Source organism: Tursiops truncatus, chromosome 2, assembly GCF_011762595.2.
Source record: "Tursiops truncatus isolate mTurTru1 chromosome 2, mTurTru1.mat.Y, whole genome shotgun sequence".
In the NCBI taxonomy this organism is placed as follows: Eukaryota; Metazoa; Chordata; class Mammalia; order Artiodactyla; family Delphinidae; genus Tursiops; species Tursiops truncatus.
In genome coordinates this window covers 94,467,713-94,489,290 of record NC_047035.1, presented here as the reverse complement: position 1 = coordinate 94,489,290, position 21,578 = coordinate 94,467,713, and the positions used below count along the sequence as shown (strand labels likewise).

The 21,578-nt window shown below is 41.3% G+C and overlaps 1 protein-coding gene across 3 annotated transcripts in view; it reads left to right on the top strand.

Annotated features, from left to right (window-relative positions):
• Positions 1 to 12,255: 12,255 nt before the first annotated feature.
• DMXL2 (Dmx like 2) overlaps positions 12,256 to 21,578 on the top strand; it is a 162,843-nt gene continuing 153,520 nt past the window's right edge. For 2 of the 3 annotated variants that reach the window (XM_033851677.2, XM_073801002.1), the window contains exon 1: positions 12,256 to 12,654. In XM_033851677.2, the coding sequence (XP_033707568.1) occupies positions 12,568 to 12,654 (87 nt within the window). In that variant the 5' untranslated portion in view covers positions 12,256 to 12,567. The remainder of the gene's footprint in view (positions 12,655 to 21,578) is intronic. The other variant, XM_033851676.2, reaches the window with a different exon arrangement.

Sequence of the window (21,578 nt, the reverse complement as noted above, 5' to 3'; positions counted from 1 at the left end):
TCTAGCTTTGAGTTCATCTTCTAGCAGGACTGTAGACAGATATCCAAGTGATAAAGTGTCAAGAAACATTATCCAACACTTGGAAATGGGCAAAAAAATGATTGGCTGTCCTTTCAGTAGAGTGTTGGGGGAACTTTAGGGATTATCTTATTCTTTTTGATTGATTTTCTATTGACTAGGCTACTTTAAAACTCTGTGAGAGTAGAAGTTAAATTTTAGGAAGCTAATAGCAATACAAATAATTCATGTTCATAGCAATGCAAATGAATGTTGCCAGGCAGAGCATATAAATCTGTGTAAGTGAAGATAAACTTGTTTTAACATCTTACTGGTTTCCTCATTAATGAGTGAGCTGAATAAAATATTTGGCACAATTTCATTTTATATTTGCATAGTAGTGGTGCTTTCGGCTCTTTGAAAAAGTATACTTTAATAGAAATAATGTGATAAGTCCTATAATGGAGGCATGAAGATTTTTGTGAACACAGGTGGGATCAATTTATTTGCCATCACTGGGGAGGGAAGATTTCACCTAGGAGGTGATTTTTAAGCTGGGGTTTGAAAAAAAGAGTTGAACTGAGGTGAAATTATAGCTGGGGGAGAAGAGGGAGGGAAGAAAAAACTGCAGGCAGAAGAAATTAGTTGTGGTGTGTCTGTAGAGGGAGTCCCTTTGGCTCCCATTGTTTAAGAGGCATAAGCTGATCCAGCAGAGGGCAGGTAGCAGAAGCAAGAAGAACTAAAATCCTGCAGCCTGTGGAAGGAAAACCACATTGACAGAAAAATAGACAAAATGAAAAGGCAGAGGACTTTGTACCAGATGAAGGAACAAGATAAAACCCCAGAAAAACAACTAAATGAGTGGAGATAGGCAACCTTCCAGAAAAAGAATTCAGAATAATGATAGTGAAGATGATCCAGTAACTCGGGAAAACAGCGGAGGCAAAGATCAAGAAGATGCAAGAAATGTTTAACAAAGACCTAAAAGAATTAAAGAACAATCAAACAGAGATCAACAATACAATAACTGAAATGAAAACTACACTAGAAGGAATCAATAGCAGAATAACTGAGGCAGAAGAACGGATAAGTGACCTGGAAGAGAGAATGGTGGAATTCACTGCCATGGAACAGAATAAATAAAAAAGAATGAAAAGAAATGAAGACAGCCTAAGGCACCTCAGGGACAACATTAAATGCAACAACATTCACATTATAGGGATCCCAGAGGAGAAGAGAGAGAGAAAGGACAAGAGAAAATATTTGAAGAGATCATAGTCAAAAAGTTCCCTAACATGGGAAAGGAAATAGCCACCCAAGTCCAGGAAGCACAGAGAGTCCCATACAGGATAAACCCAAGGAGAAACATGCTGAGACACATAGTAATCAAACTGGCAAAAATTAAAGACAAAGAAGAATTATTGAAAGCAACAAGGGGAAAATGACAAATAACATACAAGGGAACACCCATAAGGTTAACAGCTGATTTCTCAGCAGAAACTACAAGCCAGAAGAGAGTGGCACGATATATTTAAAGAGATGAAAGGGAAGAACCTGTAACCAAGGTTACTGTATCCAGCAAGGATCTCATTCAGATTTGACAGAGAAATCAAGAGCTTTACAGACAAGCAAAAGCTAAGAGAATTCAGCACTGCCAAACCAGCTCTACAACAAATCCTAAAGGAACTCTTCTAAGTGGGAAACACAAGAGAAGAAAAGGACCTACAAAAACAAACCCAAAACAATTGAGAAAATGGAAATAGGAACATACATATCGATAATTACCTTAAACATGAAAGGATTAAATGCTCCAACCAAAAGACACAGCCTTGCTGAATGGATACAAAAACAAGACCCATATATACGCTGGTTACTAGAGACGTATTTCAGACGTAGGGACACATACAAACTGAAAGTGAGGAGATGGAAAAAGATATTCCTTGCAAACGGAAATCAAAAGAAAGCTGGAGGAGCAATACTCATATCGGATAAAATAGACTTTAAAATAAAGAATGTTACAAGAGACAAGGAAGGACACTACATAATGATCAAGGGATCAATCCAAGAAGAAGATATAACAATTATAAATATATATGCATCCAACATAGGAGCACCCCAATACATAAGGCAACTGCTAAGAGCTATAAAAGAGGAAATCAACAGTAACACAATAAGAGTGGGGGACTTTAACACCTCACTTACACCAATGGACAGATCATCCAGACAGAAAATTAATAAGGAAACACATGCTTTAAATGACACAATAGACCAGATAGACTTAATTGATATTTATAGGACATTCCATCCAAAAACAGCAGATTACACTTTCTTCTCAAGTGCACATGGAACATTCTCCAGGATAGATCACATGTTGGGTCACAAATCAAGCCTCGGTAAATTTAAGAAAACTGAAATCATATCAAGCATCTTTTCTGACCACAATGCTATGAGATTAGAAATCAGTTACAGGGAAAACAACACAAACACATGGAGGCTAAACAATACATTACTAAATAACCAAGAGATCACTGAAGAAATCAAAGAGGAAATCACAAAATACCTAGAAGCGAATGACAATGAAAATACAATGGTCCAAAACCTATGGGATGCAGCAAAAGTAGTTCTAAGAAGGAAGTTTATAGCAATACAAGCCTACCTCAAGAAACAAGAAAAATCTCAAATAAACAATCTAATCTTACACCTAAAGGAACTAGAGAAAGAAGAACAAACAAAATCCAAAGTTAGTAGAAGGAAAGAAATCATAAAGATCAGAGCAGAAATAAATGAAATAGAAACAAAGAAAACAATGGCAAAGATCAATAAAACTAAAAGCTGGTTCTTTGAGAGGATAAACAAAATTGATAAATCTTTAGCCAGACTTATCAAGAAAAACAGGACTCAAATCAATAAAATTAGAAATGAAAAAGGAGAAGTTACAATGGACACCACAGAAATACAAAGCATCTTAAGAGACTACTACAAGCAACTGTATGCCAATAAAATGGACAACCTGGAAGAAACAGACAAATTCTTAGAAAGGTATAACCTTCCAAGACTGAACCAGGAAGAACTAGAAAATATTAACAGACCAATCACAAGTAATGGAATTGAAACTGTGATTAAAAATCTTCCAACAAACAAAAGTCCAGGACCAGATGGCTTCACAGGTGAATTCTATCAAACATTTAGAGAAGAGCTAACACCCATCCTCCTCAAACTCTTCCAAAAAATTGCAGAGGAAGGAATACTCCCAAACTCATTCTAAGAGGCCACCATCACCCTGATACCAAAACCAGACAAAGATACTACAAGAAAAGAAAATTACAGACCAATATCACTGATGAATATAGATGCAAAACTCCTCAACGAAATACTAGCAAACAGAATCCAACAGCACATTAAAAGGATCATACACCATGATCAAGTGGGATTTATCCCAGGGATTCAAGGATTCTTCAATATACACAAATCAATCAATGTGATACATCATATTAACAAATTGAAGACTAAAACCCATATGATCATCTCAATAGATGCAGAAAAAGCTTTTGACAAAATTCAACACCCTCTTATGATAAAAACTCTCCAGAAAGTGGGCATAGAGGGAAACTACCTCAACATAATAAAGGTCTTATATGACAGACCCACAGCAAACATCATTATCAATGGTGAGAAACTGAAAGCATTTCCTCTAAGATCAGGAACAAGACAAGGATGTCCACTCTTGCCACTATTATTCAACAGAGTTTTGGAAGTCCTAGCCATGGCAATCAGAGAAGGAAAAGAAATAAAAGGAATAGAAATTGGAAAAGAAGAAGTGAAGCTGTCACTGTTTGCAGATGAGATAATACTATACATAGAGAATCCTAAAGATGCCACCAGAAAATTACTAGAGCTAATTAATGAATTTGGTAACGTTGCAGGATACAAAAGGAATACACAGAAATCTCTTGCATTCCTATACATTAACAATGAAAGATCAGAAAGAGAAATTAAGGAAACAATCCCATTCACCATTGCAACAAAAAGAATAAAATACCCAGGAATAAATCTACCTAAGGAGGTAAAAGACCTGTACTCAGAAAACTATAAGACACTGATGAAAGAAATCAAAGATGACACAAAGAGATGGAGAGATATACCATGTTCTTGGATTGGAAGAATCAATATTGTGAAGATGACTGTACTACCCAAAGCAATGTACAAATTCAATGCAATCCCTATAAAATTACCAGTGACATTTTTTATAGAACTAGAACAGAAAATCTTAAAATTTGTATGGAGATACAAAAGACCCCGAATAGCCAAAGCAGTCCTGAGGGAAAAAAAACAGACCTGGAGGAATCAGACTTCCTGATTTCAGACTATACTACAAAGCTACAGTAATCAAGACAATATGGTACTTGCACAAAAGCAGAAATACAGATAAATGGAACAGGATAGAAAGCCCAGAGATAAACCCATGCACCTATGGCCAACTAGTCTACGACAAAGGAGGCAAGGATATACAATGGAGAAAAGACAGTCTCTTTAATAAGTGGTGCTGGGAAAACTGGACAGCTACATATAAAAGGATGAAATTAGAACACTCCGTAGCACCATACACAAAAATAAACTCAAAATGGATTAGAGACCTAAATGTAAGACCGGACACTATAAAACTCTTAGAGGAAAACATAGGAAGATCAGTCTTTGACATAAATCACAGCAAGATCTTTTTGATCCACCTCCTAGAGTAATGGAAATAAAACCAAAAATAAACAAATGGGACCTAATGAAACTTAAAAGCTTTTGCACAGCAGAGGAAACTACAAACAAGACGAAAAGATAACCCACAGAATGGGAGAAAATATTTGCAAACGAATCAACAGACAAAGGATTAATCTCCAAAATATATAAACAGCGCATGCAGCTCAATATTAAAAAAACAAACAACCCAATCCAAAAATAGGCAGAAGACCTAAATATACATTTCTCCAAAGACGACATAAAGATGGCCAAGAAGCACATGAAAAGCTGTTCAACATCACTAATTATTAGAGAAATGCAAACCAAAACTACAATGAGGTATCACCTCACACCAGTTAGAATGGGCATCATCAGAAAATCTACAAACAACAAATGCTGGACAGAGTGTGGAGAAAAGGGAACCCGCTTGCACTGTTGGTGGGAATGTGAATTGGTACAGCCACTATGGAGAACAGTATGGAGGTTCCTTAAAAAATTAAAAATAGTATTACCATATGATCCAGCAACCCCACTACTGGGCATATACCCAGAGAAACCCATAATTCAAAAAGACACATGCGGGCTTCCCTGGTGGCGCAGTGCTTGAGAGTCCACCTGCCGATGCAGGGGACACGGGTTCGTGCCCCGGTCCGGGAAGATCCCACATGCCGCGGAGCAGCTGGGCCCGTGAGCCATGGCCGCTGAGCCTGTGCTCCGCAATGGGAGAGGCCACAACAGTGAGAGGCCCGCGTACCGCAAAAAAAAAAAAAAAAAAAAAAAGGCAAAGAAAAAAAAATATGTGGGTATTAGACCCATCAAACAAATGAACTCACTTGGGAAATTCAATATTTAAAACATACAGATAGTTCACCAATAAAGAGCTGATAACAGATATATCAAAGGTCAGCATTACAGCATTCTAGATTTACGAGTAGAACTTCCAATTACCTCTGAAGGTAAGAAGAAGAGTGACACAAATGATGCCCCTTAACGCTTGAAGATAAAATCCTTGAGTTCTAGGTGTGGTAGTCAGCCTCCAAGGTGGCACCACGTGATTCTCATTTCCTGGTATTCACTCTTTGGGGGAATATTGTCCCACACTAAATCATGGCTGGCCCGTGTATCTAATAAAATATGGTAGAAGTGACGGTGTGTGACTTCTGAGGCCAGGTTATAAAAGACATTGCAGTTTCCACTTTGGTCTCTCTCGGATCACTTGCTCTTGGAGAAGCCAGCTGCTATGTCTTGTAGTGCTATGGAGAGGACCACATAGCGAGGAACTGAGGCCTCCCCTCCCCTCCCTCCCTCCAGCTACCAGGATCAGCTTGCCAGCCAGAGAGTCTGCTATCTTGGATGAGGGTTCTTTAGTCTCAGTCAAGCCTTCAGATGACTGCAGCCATGGCTGACACTTCTTTTTTAGATAGCTTTATTGAGGTTACAGTTTATTTATGATAAAATTCACTAATTTTAAGTGCATAATTCAGTGATTTCTAGTAAATTTACAGAGTTGTGCAACCATGACCACAATCTATTTTTAGGATATTTTCATCATGCCAAAAGAAACCCCATGCCCCTTAGCATTTACTTCCCATTCCACTACCAGCCCCAGGCAACCACTAATCTATTTTCTATGTCTATAGATTTGCCTTTTCAGAAAACTTAATTGAAATGGAATCATGCCGTACGAGGTCTTTTGTGTCTAGCTTCTTTTATTATCTAGCTGACATTTTGAGACACTCAGAACCAGAATGTCCCAACTAAGCCACTACTGAATCCTTGAGGCACAGAAACTTTGTGTTTATTGTTGATTTTAGCCACTAAGTTTTGGGGTAATTTGTTACACAGTAATTGATAACTAGTGCACACGAGTATGTGATTACTGCTGGGAAACTAAGTACCTCAGACATCCAGTGTTCCATTAAACCCAACCCCAAAGGTACAATATTTGTTACTATTAAAACTTGTAGACTTCTAGTTATAAAATAAATAAGTCATGGAGATGCAATGTACAGCATGGCGACTATAGTTAATAATACTATATTGCATATTTGAAGTTGCTAAAGGAAGAGATCTTAAAAGTTCTCATCAGAAGAAAAAAATTTTTCATAACTATGTGAAGTCATGGATGTTAGCTAGACTTACTGTGGTGATCATTTTGCAAAATATACAAAGAGCAAATCTTTATGTTGTACACCCGAAACTAATATATAACAATTATACCTCAATCAAAAACAAAAAGTTGTGGACATGAGAAGCCATACCTTACAGTTGTATTGGAATATTTTGTTAATGATACAAAACTGATACTTTTTCTAATTTTTAAAAGAAAGTCATTTCCAGATCAGAAGAAAGAATCCCCACTTTATTTTTAGGTCCATGCAAAATGTTGATGAACAAGGAAGAAATGACTGTGGACAGTTAAAATGTAGTAAAGCTGTCCTAGTGGGTGGGCTACTAAGAAAACTTGCCATATTAGTCTGGAATGAGTTTTGGTTGATCAGATTGGACAACAAAGGCTTGGCTGTAATTCCAGGAGACTTGACCAGCCAGTTACAACTTTGAGAAGTTGCTATCAAAAAGTCATTTAAAGGATTCATGAGGGAAGAGAGGTATAGGTGGTACATGCAGGCTTCAGATTTTGAGTTGATACCAAAAGGAAGAGGCCTCCAATTTCACAACTGTGTGAATGGGCCAAAACTTCATGGAATGTTGTAAAATGAGAGCCAATTGTAAAATGGTTTAACTAATGTGAAATTAAAAATCCTATTGACAATCTGAGTATAAGTTTTTGTTTGGTAATGGTTTTGATTCAGTTTTCTTTTTTTTTTGGCTGCACTGCCATGTGGCTTGTGGGATCTTAGTTCCCCGACCAGGGATTGAACCCAGGCCCTCAGCAGTGAAAGCACGGAGTCCTAACCATTGGACCAGCAGGGAATTCCTTGAGTCTGGTTCTATTTTTTTTGGACGCCCCGCACAACATGCGGGATCTTAGTTCTCTCACCAGGGATTGAATCCGTGCCCCTGCAGTGGAAGCACAGAGTCTTAACTACCAATGGACCGGCAGGGAAGTCCCTGACTCAGTTTCTAATGGAGCTAAAGTTGAAGATTAAGAAACTCATCTAAAATCCAGTAGTGGCAATGGGTTTCAAGCTTTGAAAATATGGGTTTCTAGTTTTGAGGGTGAAGATTAAATTCTTTATGACACTTAGAAACTGTTCATTTTTTTTTTTTAAGGGAACTATCTATTTATGTATGTATGTATGTATGTATGTATGTATGTCTGCGTCTTCATTGCTGCGCACGGGCCCTCTAGCTGCAGCGAGTGGGGGCTACTCTCCGTTGCGGTGCTCAGGCTTCTCCTTGTGGTGGCTTCTCTTGTTGCGGAGCATGGGCTCTAGGCGGTCAGGCTTCAGTAGTTGCAGCATGTGGGCTCCGTTGTGGCTTGCGGGCTCTAGAGTGCAGGCTCAGCAGCCGTGGTGCACAGGCTTAGTTGCTCCGCGCCATGTGGGATCTTCCCGGACCAGGGCTCGAACCCGTCCGCTGTATTGGCAGGTGGATTCTTAACCACTGCGCCACCAGGGAAGTACCCAGTGTTCATTTCTTAGTATACAGCTATTACTCACTAAAACAATAGCTTCTATATCATATTCATTTTTTCTGTTATTCAACATGTATTACTGTTTAGTAAAATACCTGCCTTTATGTATGAACATGATGTTGGAATTTCTTCAAATCTATTTGTTGTATGTTTTGTTCCCTTAAAAAAGTTTTTTATTTTAATTTATTTTTGGCTGCGTTGGGTCTTCATTGCTGTGCGCGGGCTTTCTCTAGTTGTGGTGAGCAGGGACTATTCTTTGCTGCGGGGGGTGGGCATCTCATTGCAGTGGCTTCTCTTGTTGTGGAGCATGGACTCTAGGCGCGTGGGCTCAGTAGCTTCGCGGCATGTGGGATCTTCCTGGCCCAGGGATTGAACCCATGTCCCCTGCATTGGCAGGCAGATTCTTAACCACTGCGCCAAAAGGGAAGTCCCTGTTCCTTCTTATAAAGGAATTTATTTAAATTTATTGTATCTAACTGCTTGCTTTATACCAATTTTTACTGATATATGCTGTATATATAGGAATTACCCCAAATTTATTGATGCTGTGGCATGCTGTTTAGTTGCTAGTACCAAGATGCAGCACCAGTATTTGCCTTTATGGTACTTCACGCATAGTGTGTGCATTTTGTTGTCTGCAATATTTTCACTATTTTTAAAAAATGTGGCTTAGTACCTTTATTCATGGTTAGTAGTATACAATTAAATATACAGAACTTGTGATATCCTAGAACCCAATATACTGTACATAGTATACTCCATTAACATGAGTATGTACTACTTCCTTCCACAAAACCACTGAAAATCATTTAAACAGTTTCACACGCACAAATAAATACATGTATACTAACAGGTTCTTTTTTACCCCATAAATTTTTCATGAAAAATTGGGTGATCTTATTCACTTTAAAATCTTTTTTTTTTTTTTTTTTTTTTTTGCGGTACGCGGGCCTCTCACTGTTGTGGCCTCTCCCGTTGCAGAGCACAAGCTCCGGACGCGCAGGCTCAGCGGCCATGGCTCACAGGCCCAGCCGCTCCGTGACATGTGGGATCTTCCCGGACCGCGGCACGAACCCACATCCTCTGCATCAGCAGGTGGACTCTCAACCACTGCGCCACCAGGGAAGCCCTAAAATCTTGTAGGTCAGTACAAGTAAAGTACTATGATTCAGGCACCTGGGACACAGAGAAAACAAGATACTGATCCTGACTTGAAATATCTACAACTCTAGTAGAAGAAACAGACACAAACCAACAGTTAGATTGCTATGTGATATGTGTGTTTCAAGAGGAAGAAGCCTCAAGGTGTTTGGGGCTAGACAAGAAAGGTTTTACTGAGTAAGTGACTTTTAAACTAAATTGTGTTTTGTCAGATCGACAAGGGCAAGGAGGGCATTTCAGACAGAGCAAAGAGCAAAGACTGGGAAGATTAAGAGAACACAGTATGCCCTGGAGACAGCAAATAGCTCAGTGGGGCTGGAGCATAGTGGGTGTGAGGGAACAGCCTGAGATAAAACTGGAAGATTAGGCAAAAGCTGTAGGGAGTGGAGATTTTAAGCAGAGAAATTTTTCCCTTAAAAAGGTTTCTCAGGCCGCAGAGCTGTGGATGGATTGGAGAGCACAGAGTTGGAAGGCAGTCAAACCAGTTAGGAGGCTTTTAGGGTAATTACATGAGAAATGATGAGGTCTAAATGAAAGTAAAGGGCAGTAGGTATGGTGAAGGGCATTAACTAGGGACCTCGAAAAGGGATCCTTGAATATAGACAACAGAGAGAATGGGGCTGAAATTGGCTCTGCGGTTTCTAGTTTGGGTGACTGGGGGAACAGTTACGCCATTAAATGCAAATGCAAATGCCCTAGGTCATTGGGAATTATCTTTGATTCCTTCTTCCACTCAACAGATTACCAACTCCTGCCAGGTCTTTGCCTGCAATCTTCCCCACTCTTCTAAATATCCTTCACACTGATATGAAGTTTGTAAGGTCGGATCTTAACAAACGGCACCGCGAAACAGAGGAAAGCTTCAAGTGAGCTTTATTAGGGAGCGCTTCCGGGCGACGTTCACCGGTCCGAGAGAAAGCGGCCAGAGAAGTCGCACCCGGGCGAGGGTTGGGCAAGACTTTATAGGGGAAGAAGGGAAAGGGGTGTGGTGAATCTGGGAGGGCGCAGGGTATTCCTTATTTGGTGGTCCTTTCGGGTATCCTGGGGGACCGTTAGTCCCGCCCCTCGAAAGGCGGGAAGGCTGGGCTGGGTTCAAAGTCCCCAGGTCAGTTCCTGGAACTGGGTGGTCCGGAATGTCTCCAGGGCAGTTTCTGGGACTGGGTGGTCCGGAGAATTTCGGTCTGATGCAACCTGTGAATCTGATTGTGTTCCCCTGCCTCGGGCCAGTTGGCCTTACAAAGTTACCTTCCTAAAGCAGCTGAGTGTATACATTACTGTTCACAGGGGCTTCCCTGGTGGCGCAGTGGTTGAGAGTCCGCCTGCCGATGCAGGAGACACGGGTTCGTGCCCCAGTCCGCGAAGATCCCACATGCCGCGGAGCGGCTGGGCCCGTGAGCCATGGCCGCTGAGCCTGTTTGTCCGGAGTCTGTGCTCCACAACGGGAGAGGCTACAACACTGAGAGGCCCGCGTACAGTAAAAAAAAAAAAAAAAAAAAAAAAAATTTATACATTACTGCTCAGAAGCATTTGATGGACCCCCCCCCCCCCCCCCCCCCCCACTGTACGGGAATGAAATCTAAGCTTCTTTGTGGAGCATTCAAGCCTCTACATGTTCAGGCTGGCCACAGGCTACCTCTTGGATGTATCCATCTCTTGTTAACTACCATTCCTTTTCTCACCCTATATATCTTCAGCCTTAAACATTAATCTAATCATTGTTTCTCTAACACATCCTGTCATTTTACACTTCTAAGCCTTAGCTTAGGCTATTTTCTCTATTTGAATGCAGCGTTTATGTCAGTTTCTCCATAACACTTTACCCATCCCCTTAGTCAAAAGTATTCTTCCTCTTCTGTGGTGCATAGACTTTTGTGTCTCAATCCTAACACTTTTTGCGTTCTGCCTGTTTTTATAGATAGTTGTAACTTAGTCCCTTCTACTTCCTTGCCCCAGTGACTTAATCACACACAGTATAGGCTTAAAGCCTTGTGACGAATTGAACTGGAGCAGGGATCTGATCCCTGTATCAAAGGTTAACAGTCTGGAAAATTCAGGCGATTCTGCAAGAATCCATAACATCGCGCATGAAAAAAGAGCCTAGAGGAGTCACTCATTCCAGGGGGCCCTTTCGCTGTCTAGAACAACCGTTACAAAAGGTGGGAACAAAATAATTTGCTGTTAGGGGAGTACGGCTTCTCTACACAGTTGCAAGATGTTTTTATTGTTTACATAAAGTAAAATATCTCATGCACTGTACTTGAAAAAAGCCCTAAGGGATCTAAGATTTCCCGAGGTGAATTTTCCGCTGACGGGTGTCCTCCTGAAGTCAACTGCACTGACCATCATGCAGTGTACTTGGTAATGGATTAAAGACTCATCGAAGCATACTCGCGGTGCTTCTCCGGAGAGGGACTGCGGCTTGGCCCGGAGCGACCTCCGCTCCGCCCTGCGGCCACCCCCACGACCGCCCCCAGCGGCCGCAGCCTGGAGGCTCCAAGGGAATTCCCGCACCTCTGCGCGCGCAATCCCGGGACAAGGATCTGCGCGGCGCGCGCAATTGCCCTGGAAACCTCTGCGCGCGCACGCGCAAACGCGGGGCGGGGGAGGACTGAGCTAAGGGTTTAGCAGCGGAAGGAGGGATTTACCCTTCCAGTCGACTGGCGCTGCCCCCAGGGTGGACGCGCGCGCCGCCCATCTCCCTCGGGTGGAGCGTCCCTTCCAGCACGCGCCCGGCCGCGCGCTCCCCAGCCCCTCCCCCTCCGCCCTCCCCACTTCACAAGCACCCTTGCCCTCCTCCCGCATTTGTGCGCCGGTGCAGCAGGCAGTGGGAGCATCCGGGCACTTCCGCAGCCGAGAGGCGATCCGGGCGGCGGCAGCTGCGGCGGCGGCGGCGGTCGAGGAGCTCCCATGGCTGGGACCAGGCTGGGGGAAGGCAAAAGGGGGGCGAGGCCTTAAGCCCGAGCCGCGGCGGGGTGGGTCCCGAGGGAGGCGGAGCGGGAAGCGCTCTCGCGGGCGGAGGAGGGCCGGGAGCGGGGCTCGTTCGGTCTTCTAGTGCGTTCGCCTGGCCAGCCGGGGCTCTGGAGATGCATCTACATCAGGTCCTCACCGGAGCTGTCAACCCTGGAGACAACTGCTATTCCGTGGGCAGCGTCGAAGATGTCCCCTTCACGGTGAGCGGTGTCCGGGAGCCCGAGGGGGAGAGACCGCAGTCTCTACGCGGGGGCCAAGACCCCCTGTCCCCGGCCCACGCCTCCCCGGGAGGCTGCGAGGTGTTGGTAGGCCCCACCCGAGTCCCCTTTGCACCCCAATTTAGCGGGGCGGGCCGTGGGACTGTGATTCCTGCGGCTGCTGTAGGAAATTGCCAGTCAGGGGAAAGGTTGAGGAATCCACCGCCCTGTCCGCCCTCAGCAAACGGGCCCCGGGGGTGACTGCACCAGAAGGTTCGTCTCCTAGGATGGCCCCGGGTCTGTGGTGGAGGAAGGTGAAACCGCTGAAAGCCCAGAGCGTCCGTTTCGCACCTGCGTCCGTTTCGCACCTGCTCTGGGTTTGGAGGCGCAGAGACTCGGTCTTGTCTCCTCGCGGAGCGTGCAGGAGATGCTGCGTCTGGCTCCCCCTGCCCGTTGTGTTAGGACATTGAGGAGCCGCTGGAGCCGGTGGCTTTAAGCCCAACCCTCCGTACCTCCTGATATGCAGAACCTTAATTCCAACAAGAAAATGGAAAAATTCATTCTCTGCCTCCGAGAAATTTAGAATAGAATAATTAGAGTGACAGCGGTCTGGAGAGCTCTTATTTATGACGAGATCACGGTTTGGTACCCTCCCTAGATAATATTTTAATCCGTTTGCAAGGTAGGCTGGTTGGTTTGTTTTAAAGATAGGGCAATGTGAAAATTTTATGACAGTGTTTTTCCTGTTTGTGAGATTAAAGTGTATGTAAACGATAATGTGTTAGAACCTCTTAAAAATCTGGATGAAATAGACATGTTTCTCAAGGAGCTTGGATGGATTAATCCTTTTGAGAATGGAATGTTGTTAGTGTAGCCAATTCAAACCAAGCTCTAGAGCTTCGTTTACCCACAGAGAGACTCCCATGGATTAACATGAGTTTCTTTTTTGTGTTAAATTTAGACATGGTCCTCCTTGGAAGGAACTGTAGACAATTAGACCTCGATTAAATACACATTGTTGTTAATAATCATTCTCTTTGATGAAATTGGAAATAGCATAACGGTATGTTTTTAGACAAGGGAAACACTCTGATCTGATGTCTGCTTTCCAGTAGCATGTTTTTAAAGCTGCAGAAATAAGAAAAGCTTCTGCAAAACTGCAGAATCATTATGTAGCACAGTGCATTCAGGAGCAGAGTTTATCTAACATTGTGATACATTAGAAATAACCCCATAAGATTGTTTTCTGGCCATTTTAATTTTAAATGTAATCAACTTGGCTTTGTACCAGTTTAGAATGAACCCTTAAAAAATATAATTTGCCTGACTTATATTGTTACACCTATCCCTACCAATGGTGTCATCTGTGTTTTGTGTACTTGTGACCTGAAAGACCATATAGTGTTGAGCTTGGGCTTCAAGTGTGTAGACAATTTGGGGGGCATAGAGAGAAGAAATTTCCCTCTCCCCTAGTTGTGTATGTGGGGAGGAAGTTCCCCAGGGTTAGAAGAACAGGCTTTCTCCATCAAGAAATGAATCTGAACTCTTGGCTTATGGGGTATCTCCACACTATTATGGTCATGGTAGTTTTCTGTTTCCATCTAAGGTAGAGTGGTGTCTCATTGTGAGGCTGGTATATAGGGCTAAACAGGTTCAGGTGCAGTCTGGAAAAGCCAATGCCAGAACCATTAGTGCTGCACAGGTGTGGTTATGCTGTAGGCTGCTCATGACCAGGTCCTTGGAATCATTTTCAAATCTTTTTCCACCTCCCTCTTTCAACCTGTCACCAAATCTAGCTGACTGTCTGCAGTGACTACCAGATTTACCCCTTTTCATGTCCTTAGTTACCAGATTATTGTAGAACCTTATTTGTATTACTTAATATTAAAAACTTCCAAACTGGTTTCCTGACATCTCTGATCACTTCAATTCATCCTCCACACAGCTGCTGGTATAATAATCTTCAAATAGCATTTCACCATATCATTCTTGGCTCAAGAGTATGTAGTTGTTTCTAAGAGCTGTGGTGTGAAATTTAAATTTGTCAGATATTCTTCTGCCATCTTTGACTTTACATTTGATTATATATACTCCTCACCTTGGCCCCTCTGCTCTAGACATACCAATCTTCTCACTCTAGCCTACATTTTTATGTTGCAACAAGAGAATTCTTGCGTGTTGTTTTCCCAAATAATGACTCAAAATTTACCTGGGTTAGGATGCCTGCCTGTGACACTGATTATTTTGGCCCTTTGGCATTTACACACCCATGTTGCACACCATTTCATTTTAATATCTTAGTTTTTAAAAATATATTTATTTATTTATTTTGGTTATTCCTGGTCTTAGTTGCGGCATGTGGGATCTTTAGATGCGGCATGTAGGCTTCTTAGTTGCGGCATGTGAACTCTTAGTTGTGGCATGCATGTGGGATCTAGTTCCCCGACCGGGGATCAAACCCTGGCCCCCTGCATTGGGAGCATGGAGTGTTACCCACTGGACCACCAGGGAAGTCCCAATATCTTAGTTTTGAATACACTGATCCAGTTATAATTTTGCCTTGAACTAGAAATGACCTTTTGGACTCTATGAAGAACAGAGTTGCTTGAAAAAATGAGAACAAGCTGTTTTCAAGTACTCAGGAATCAGCTAACAATTATTTCAATGCCTGTGTTAGTATAGTAAAAATGAAATTAAAAGAAAAGGTAAAACTCCTTTATGTAGAGCATGCCATTTGATTTGTATAGCAATCAGGTGAAAAAACTTTAGTTCTGGGTCAGATGACTAACAAGGGGACCAGCCGGGACTGGAATGGAGGTCTTGTGACTTCTCATCTGGTGGGCTTTTCTCTGTAGCATGTTTCTTTCCTGTCAGAGTTCTTGCTCTGAAGGGTGTGTATATGTGGGGAGGGTCTAGACATGGCCAGTGTAGAAGGTAAGACTGTCTTGGAGGTAGCCAGTGGTAACCTGAGGACCTTTTCAAAATAGGGCAGATCATTTATTTCAGAGTCTATAAGCAAAGTTTTTTTTTTTTTTAAATTTTTCGGTACGCGGGCCTCTCACTGCTGTGGCCTCTCCCGTTGCGGAGCACAGGCTCCGGACGCGCAGGCTCAGCGGCCATGGCTCACGGGCCCAGCCGCTCCACGGCATGTGGGATCTTCCCGGACCAGGGCACGAACCCGTGTCCCCTGCATCGGCAGGCGGACTCTCAACCACTGTGCCACCAGGGAAGCCCCAATATAAGCAAAGTTTTTGAAAAGGAATTGTTCTAAAAGAATTTTGAAGTGTTCATGACATTGTAATTGAAAAACAATCTGTTATATATATATTGCACTGTGCATGGGAGGTGGTGGGTGGTGGTGGTGTGATCGGCTGGGCAGTGAATGTCTGCTTGGTTATGTTGTCAGGGCACGATCTCTACTGTGTTGACATGGTGATGCAGTTGGTAGTGGACAAACCCAGTGATGAATACTTTTAGTGCTAGCATGTGGGCTGTGATGGTTTTTACTTGTGTTTTGGCAGTTAGGAGTTTTTTAAAACACTCAATTGTAATTTTATAAATACACTTGTATAAATATCACCTTTTGATCATTCTGTTCTTTTCAATATAAGATCTAAGTCCTGGGAAATATTGTTATCCTGTAATAAGTCAGGTCCCAGGTAGTCCAAAGGTTGATGTATGAGCTTTGTTGTAGTTTATTTTGCCATCGATACATTTCCAAGTACCTTCTTACAGGTAAGTGGCTGTTTTAAGGCTTATTGCAACAGATAGTTTAAATTTCTCCTTATTTATGTTGTTTATTACTTTCTGAAAATAGTCCTTAGTTTTTTTTTATTTTACTTTTCTGTAAGCATTAGAATATTAATTAAAATAGTGATGGTACATGATGATTATTAATATAATTAAAATATTTTTTTCACCTAAGGAGTACAGACTGTATTTTCAGACATATAGGGGCAGTTGATGTTACTCCATTCTGATATGAATTCAATACATTGATGAAAAAAGTTTACAAAAATTAGTAAGTCATTTCCACTTTCAGGGGGCTTATAATATACTGGCAGAGATAAAAAATGATGTACATAATTACAATGTAAGTCAGGTGAAAGAGATCACATGTAGTTGGGAAGATAAAAGATTTCATGAAAGATTGACACTTGGAAAGACAGAGTAGTATTAGGCATTTCTAGATGGTAAGAACAACAAAAGCCAAGGAGTGGTGTGATATAAAGGATACATTATTGGGTGACTGTTCCTTCACAAAAGTGATTAAAAAAACAAAACAAAACACAGGACTTTAAAAACACCTCACAGGCCTTCTTTATTAAGTAGCGAATACTGTTAGAATTTTGAAAAATACGATTTGCAAACATTACCCTTAGCTTTTTAGGAAAATATATTTGTATTCTGACATTCTTGACTTTTGTTTTTGTTTTTTCTAGTAGTGAATGAAATGAATGAAAAAACATTTATTTAAAAGTTAGAAGATAATGTTATGTTACATGTTATATATGTCATATATGACCTTTTTTTGGCATTTAGATATATTTTTATTCTACTGTAGCATAATAGCATTCTAGTCCTAGAATTATGGCAACACCGAACTTTGAAAATAATCAGCTTGTTTATACATTTACAAATGCTTGCTGAACACATGGATGTGTGTGGCTCTGTGGAGATTAAAAAAAATAATAAAAAAGAACAAAAAAAAATAGTCCAGATTTCAGGGAGTTTATTAAAAAAGTTTAGGAAGCTGGTAATCTATCTACTAGGGGAGTTAAGATGTATACTTAACCACAGCAGGTCAGCTGTGTGGTATTGTGAGGCACTTAAATTCTTGTGGGAATTCAGAAGGAATAAGAGATCACTTTTGGCCAGGGGAATTGGAGAGTTGGACAGAAAAATGCTTTTGTACTGGCTAGTTATCAGTAGGTATAATGACTTTACCTATTGACAGCCTATGCTGAGAATAAAGGGAAGGACAGAAGTCAAGAATTTAGAACGGGCTTGTTTCCCAAGAGAAATTGGCCCATTTATTCTTGGAGAGTAGCTTCTTGTTTATTTAAATTGATATCTTTTAGAGTTTGTGGCCTTGTGTTTGCTGTCAGCCTGTAGGTGAATATGAGGTTCTATAAGTTTTTACTTATGTCCCTAGGTAGATTGTTAATTAGCCTGCCTTCTAGAGTGAGAAGACTCCTAGCAGCTACCCTGAAACTCCGGTATAACCCCAAATAATGCCTCCTCAGAAATGGGAAGTCAGAGACCAACTACTTATATGACATTGGCCAAATTGCTGAAACTTTTTAGGTTTTTCATCTGTAAAACGAGGTTCTTAAATTAGGTTCTCTTTAACTATTCAGACCTTGGATGGCATTTATACAGACCTCTCTAGAGATTTCCAAGGGGCAAAAGAGAAGACGGACCAGAAACAAAGTGATTGTGGTGAGGATATAGGTCTAGCGCCTCTGTGCCCTGCCACTTGTATGTATGTACAAGACTGTTGGTCAGACTCTACAGTCAGGGAGCCTGACTTCCTTTATCCTCAGGGATTAAGCCATGCAGAGCCTTTGTGAAGTAGTGGTTCTTGTTCGGGCTCACAGTCGAGAAGGAGGCTCTTGTTTATGATTGTATCCTCAGTATCAGGTAGATGGTACTGTCAGAGTACAGTGCAGAGTGGGAGATGGGCCAGGGTGATGGTACTCAACCACCCACTAAATAGATTTACTCCTTTACTTTCTGTTCTTAGCTTTTTGAGTATTTGAAGGATGACTTTAGAAATTATCTAAAAAATTGATACAAACGAACTTATTTGCAAAACAGATATAGACTCACAGACATAGAAAACAAACTTATGGTTATCAAAGGGGATAGTGGGGATGGGGGGAGAAAAATGAGGAGTTTGGGATTAACATACACACGACTATATATAAAATAAGTAAACAACAAGGACCTATTGTAGAGCACAGGGAACTATACTCAATATCGTGTAATAACCTATAATGGAAAAGAATCTGAAAAAGAATGTATACATACATATGTATAACTGAATCACTTTGCTGTACCCTTGAAACTAACACAACATTGTAAATATGTAAATACTTCAATTAAAAGAAGAAATTATAATCAGTATCTTAATTTGGATCTTGAGAAACTTTTAGAACAAATCAGAGTCTCAGTATTTTTTTTTTTGTTGCGGTATGCGGGCCTCTCACTGCTGTGGCGTCTCCCGTTGCGGAGCACAGGCTCCGCACGCGCAGGCTCAGCGGCCATGGCTCACGGGCCCAGCCGCTCCGCGGCACGTGGAATCTTCCCGGACCGGGGCACGAACCCGTGTCCCCTGAATCGGCAGGCGGACTCTCAACCACTGGGCCACCAGGGAAGCCCAGAGTCTCAGTATTTAATCATCAAAAAGAGTATAGGATGTTGGGTTACAACAGTAATGGTGCAGTGGAAAAACAAGTCGTGCCTGACCAATTTAATTTCCTTCTGTGATAGAAAGCAAGGTAGTGTTTGAAAGGGGATAATAATAGAGAATACCTGTAATTCAGATTCAAGTAAGGCTCTTCTAGCTTATTTTTTTGTGGCTTATTTTTTAAACAAGTTTGGAAACTAAATATTTTAATAGAAGTTTTAGGGTTTTCAATCATTTTGAGTTTGTAGTATCTTTTTTTCATTTTATTTTTGCTCTGGATCCCTAATTTGTGATATAACAGGATAGGACTTGTTATTGAGGAAGCAGGGAGGCAGGTGCAACTTTCACAGGTGGTGTGACTGTATTTTCTTGCTCTTAGAGATAGCTCATGTAACCCTGGCACTTGACGTATAATATGTGAAACCAATTGACTGTGCTTTTATTCTCAAACTTTCTCATTTCATGGTTGCTAAAGGCTCCTTTAATGCTCCCCTTTGCCTCCATCCTAAACACCTAAAAATATGGTTAGCTTATATCTCTTTGATGGAGAAGTCACTAGCTATAAAGGGGTCACTGAATAGAACCAGACTCCTTTAAACACTACATGATAATTTGGTGGGGTGATTTGAAAGGCACAAATATCATCCTCTTAGATTATCATTGGAGATGTGTTCCTTTTGGGCTATTCCTCTAAAAATTGAGCCTTCTCAGGAATGATATTTAATTTAATTCATACTACGTCATGACGTTTTCCTCTTGTGATTTTAGAAGAAACCCAGGAAACCTGAAACTATATGGGCATTATGCAAGGCAGCATAGATTGGACCCCCTCTCCCCCAAAACATAAAAGTTTTGGCTTAGACTAAGTTCAAAGACACACATAGCTTATATGGTCTCTGCATTTCAATAACAAAATGCTGACATCTTCCTAGGAGTAATGACTTCGGTTTTGTTATATGCTGGCACCTTCCTCATGTCTTCTCTGGCCTTGACTGTATCTGTACTTAGGAGGATCTAATCAGAAGGAGATATTAAAATTACTGTCATGTACTGTAACCATAGCATCTTTTATATGGATGAATTGTCAGTGTTTCCAGGAAAGGCCAGTTCCTCCATTGGTACTGATGATCTTAAATTGGGAGTGATTTTGCCCCCTGGGACGTTTGGCAGTGTCTGGAGACATTTTTGATTGTTGACAAGGTTGTAGGGAAGGACTAGCATCTAGTGGGCAGAGGCCAGAGACCCTGATAAACATCCTATTATGTGCAAGACAGCTCCCCACAATGAAGAATTACTCAGCCTAAAATGTCAATACTGCTGCAGTTGTGAGAAACCCCAATTAATATCCCAGGTCCCATCCCCTCTTATCTACTCAAGCACATTGCTCTAACAGTTTCTCCTTTTCTGTCTTGTAAAATTGCTTTTTCTTCCTCATTGAAATAGTTTCTTTACTTAGCTCTGCTGGTTGTCCTTTACTTCCCTTAAGTACTCCTTCTCAACCTGATTTCAGATTTCTGTATCCAGCTTTTCTTTGACATCTCCCTTTTGAATGTCTAATAGCTGTCTCATAACATTCTCTTCCTCCAGCCTTCTCTAAAGCAGTAAATGGCTACCTTACCTTTTTTTTTTTTCCAGTTCCCTTGGACTCTTTCACTGTTTTCTTTCATTTACACCCCAGATCTAATGTTGGCAACTTCTGTTGGCTATACCTTCAAAATGCATCCAGAATCTGTCCACTTATCACCTGTGCTGCTACCACCCTGGTCCAGGGCACCATCATCTCTTTCCAAGATTATGGCAATAGGCTCTTAACAGGTCTCCTTGCCTTCTCTGCCTTTAGTCTTATACTTCTTCAGTTTATTTTCAACATAATAGTGGAATGATCCTGTTACTGTATAAATCGGATCTTATTAGTCTCTCGTTCAAAATTTTCAAATGACTTCTTTTTTCACTCAGAGAAAAGACCTTTACTGCTATTTCATTAGCACCTAGAACAAAAATTTATTGGGTACAAAATCGTACCCAATAAATTAGTAAATAGAAACGGCGCTTAGTGTAATATACAACATCCTTAGAGTAAATATGGTGACCACTTTTATAAGACTATTTTTTACAATACTTTTTGATATAGGTCAATGGCATTAGGCCATATTTAGATAAATGAATTTTATAGGATGGAGGCAGGGAGAGCTAAGAGAATACAATCCAGGTATAAAGCTTAGCTGGTCTGGTTTAATCTAAGGATGCATATTAATGTATTGAGAGGAATTGACAAATTATGTGCCTATTAAGCAGTTATAAAATTTTCACAATTTTGCTTTTGAAAGACTTTAATAAATAAAAAATTAGAGATTAACCTAATACCTGGACTGTGGAGATTTAAAAAAAAATATTTATTTATTTATTTATTTATTTTTGGCTGTGTTGGGTCTTCGTTTCTGTGCGAGGGCTTTCTCTAGTTGCGGAGAGCAGGGGCCGCTCTTCCTTGCGGTGCGCGGGCCTCCCACTGTCGCGG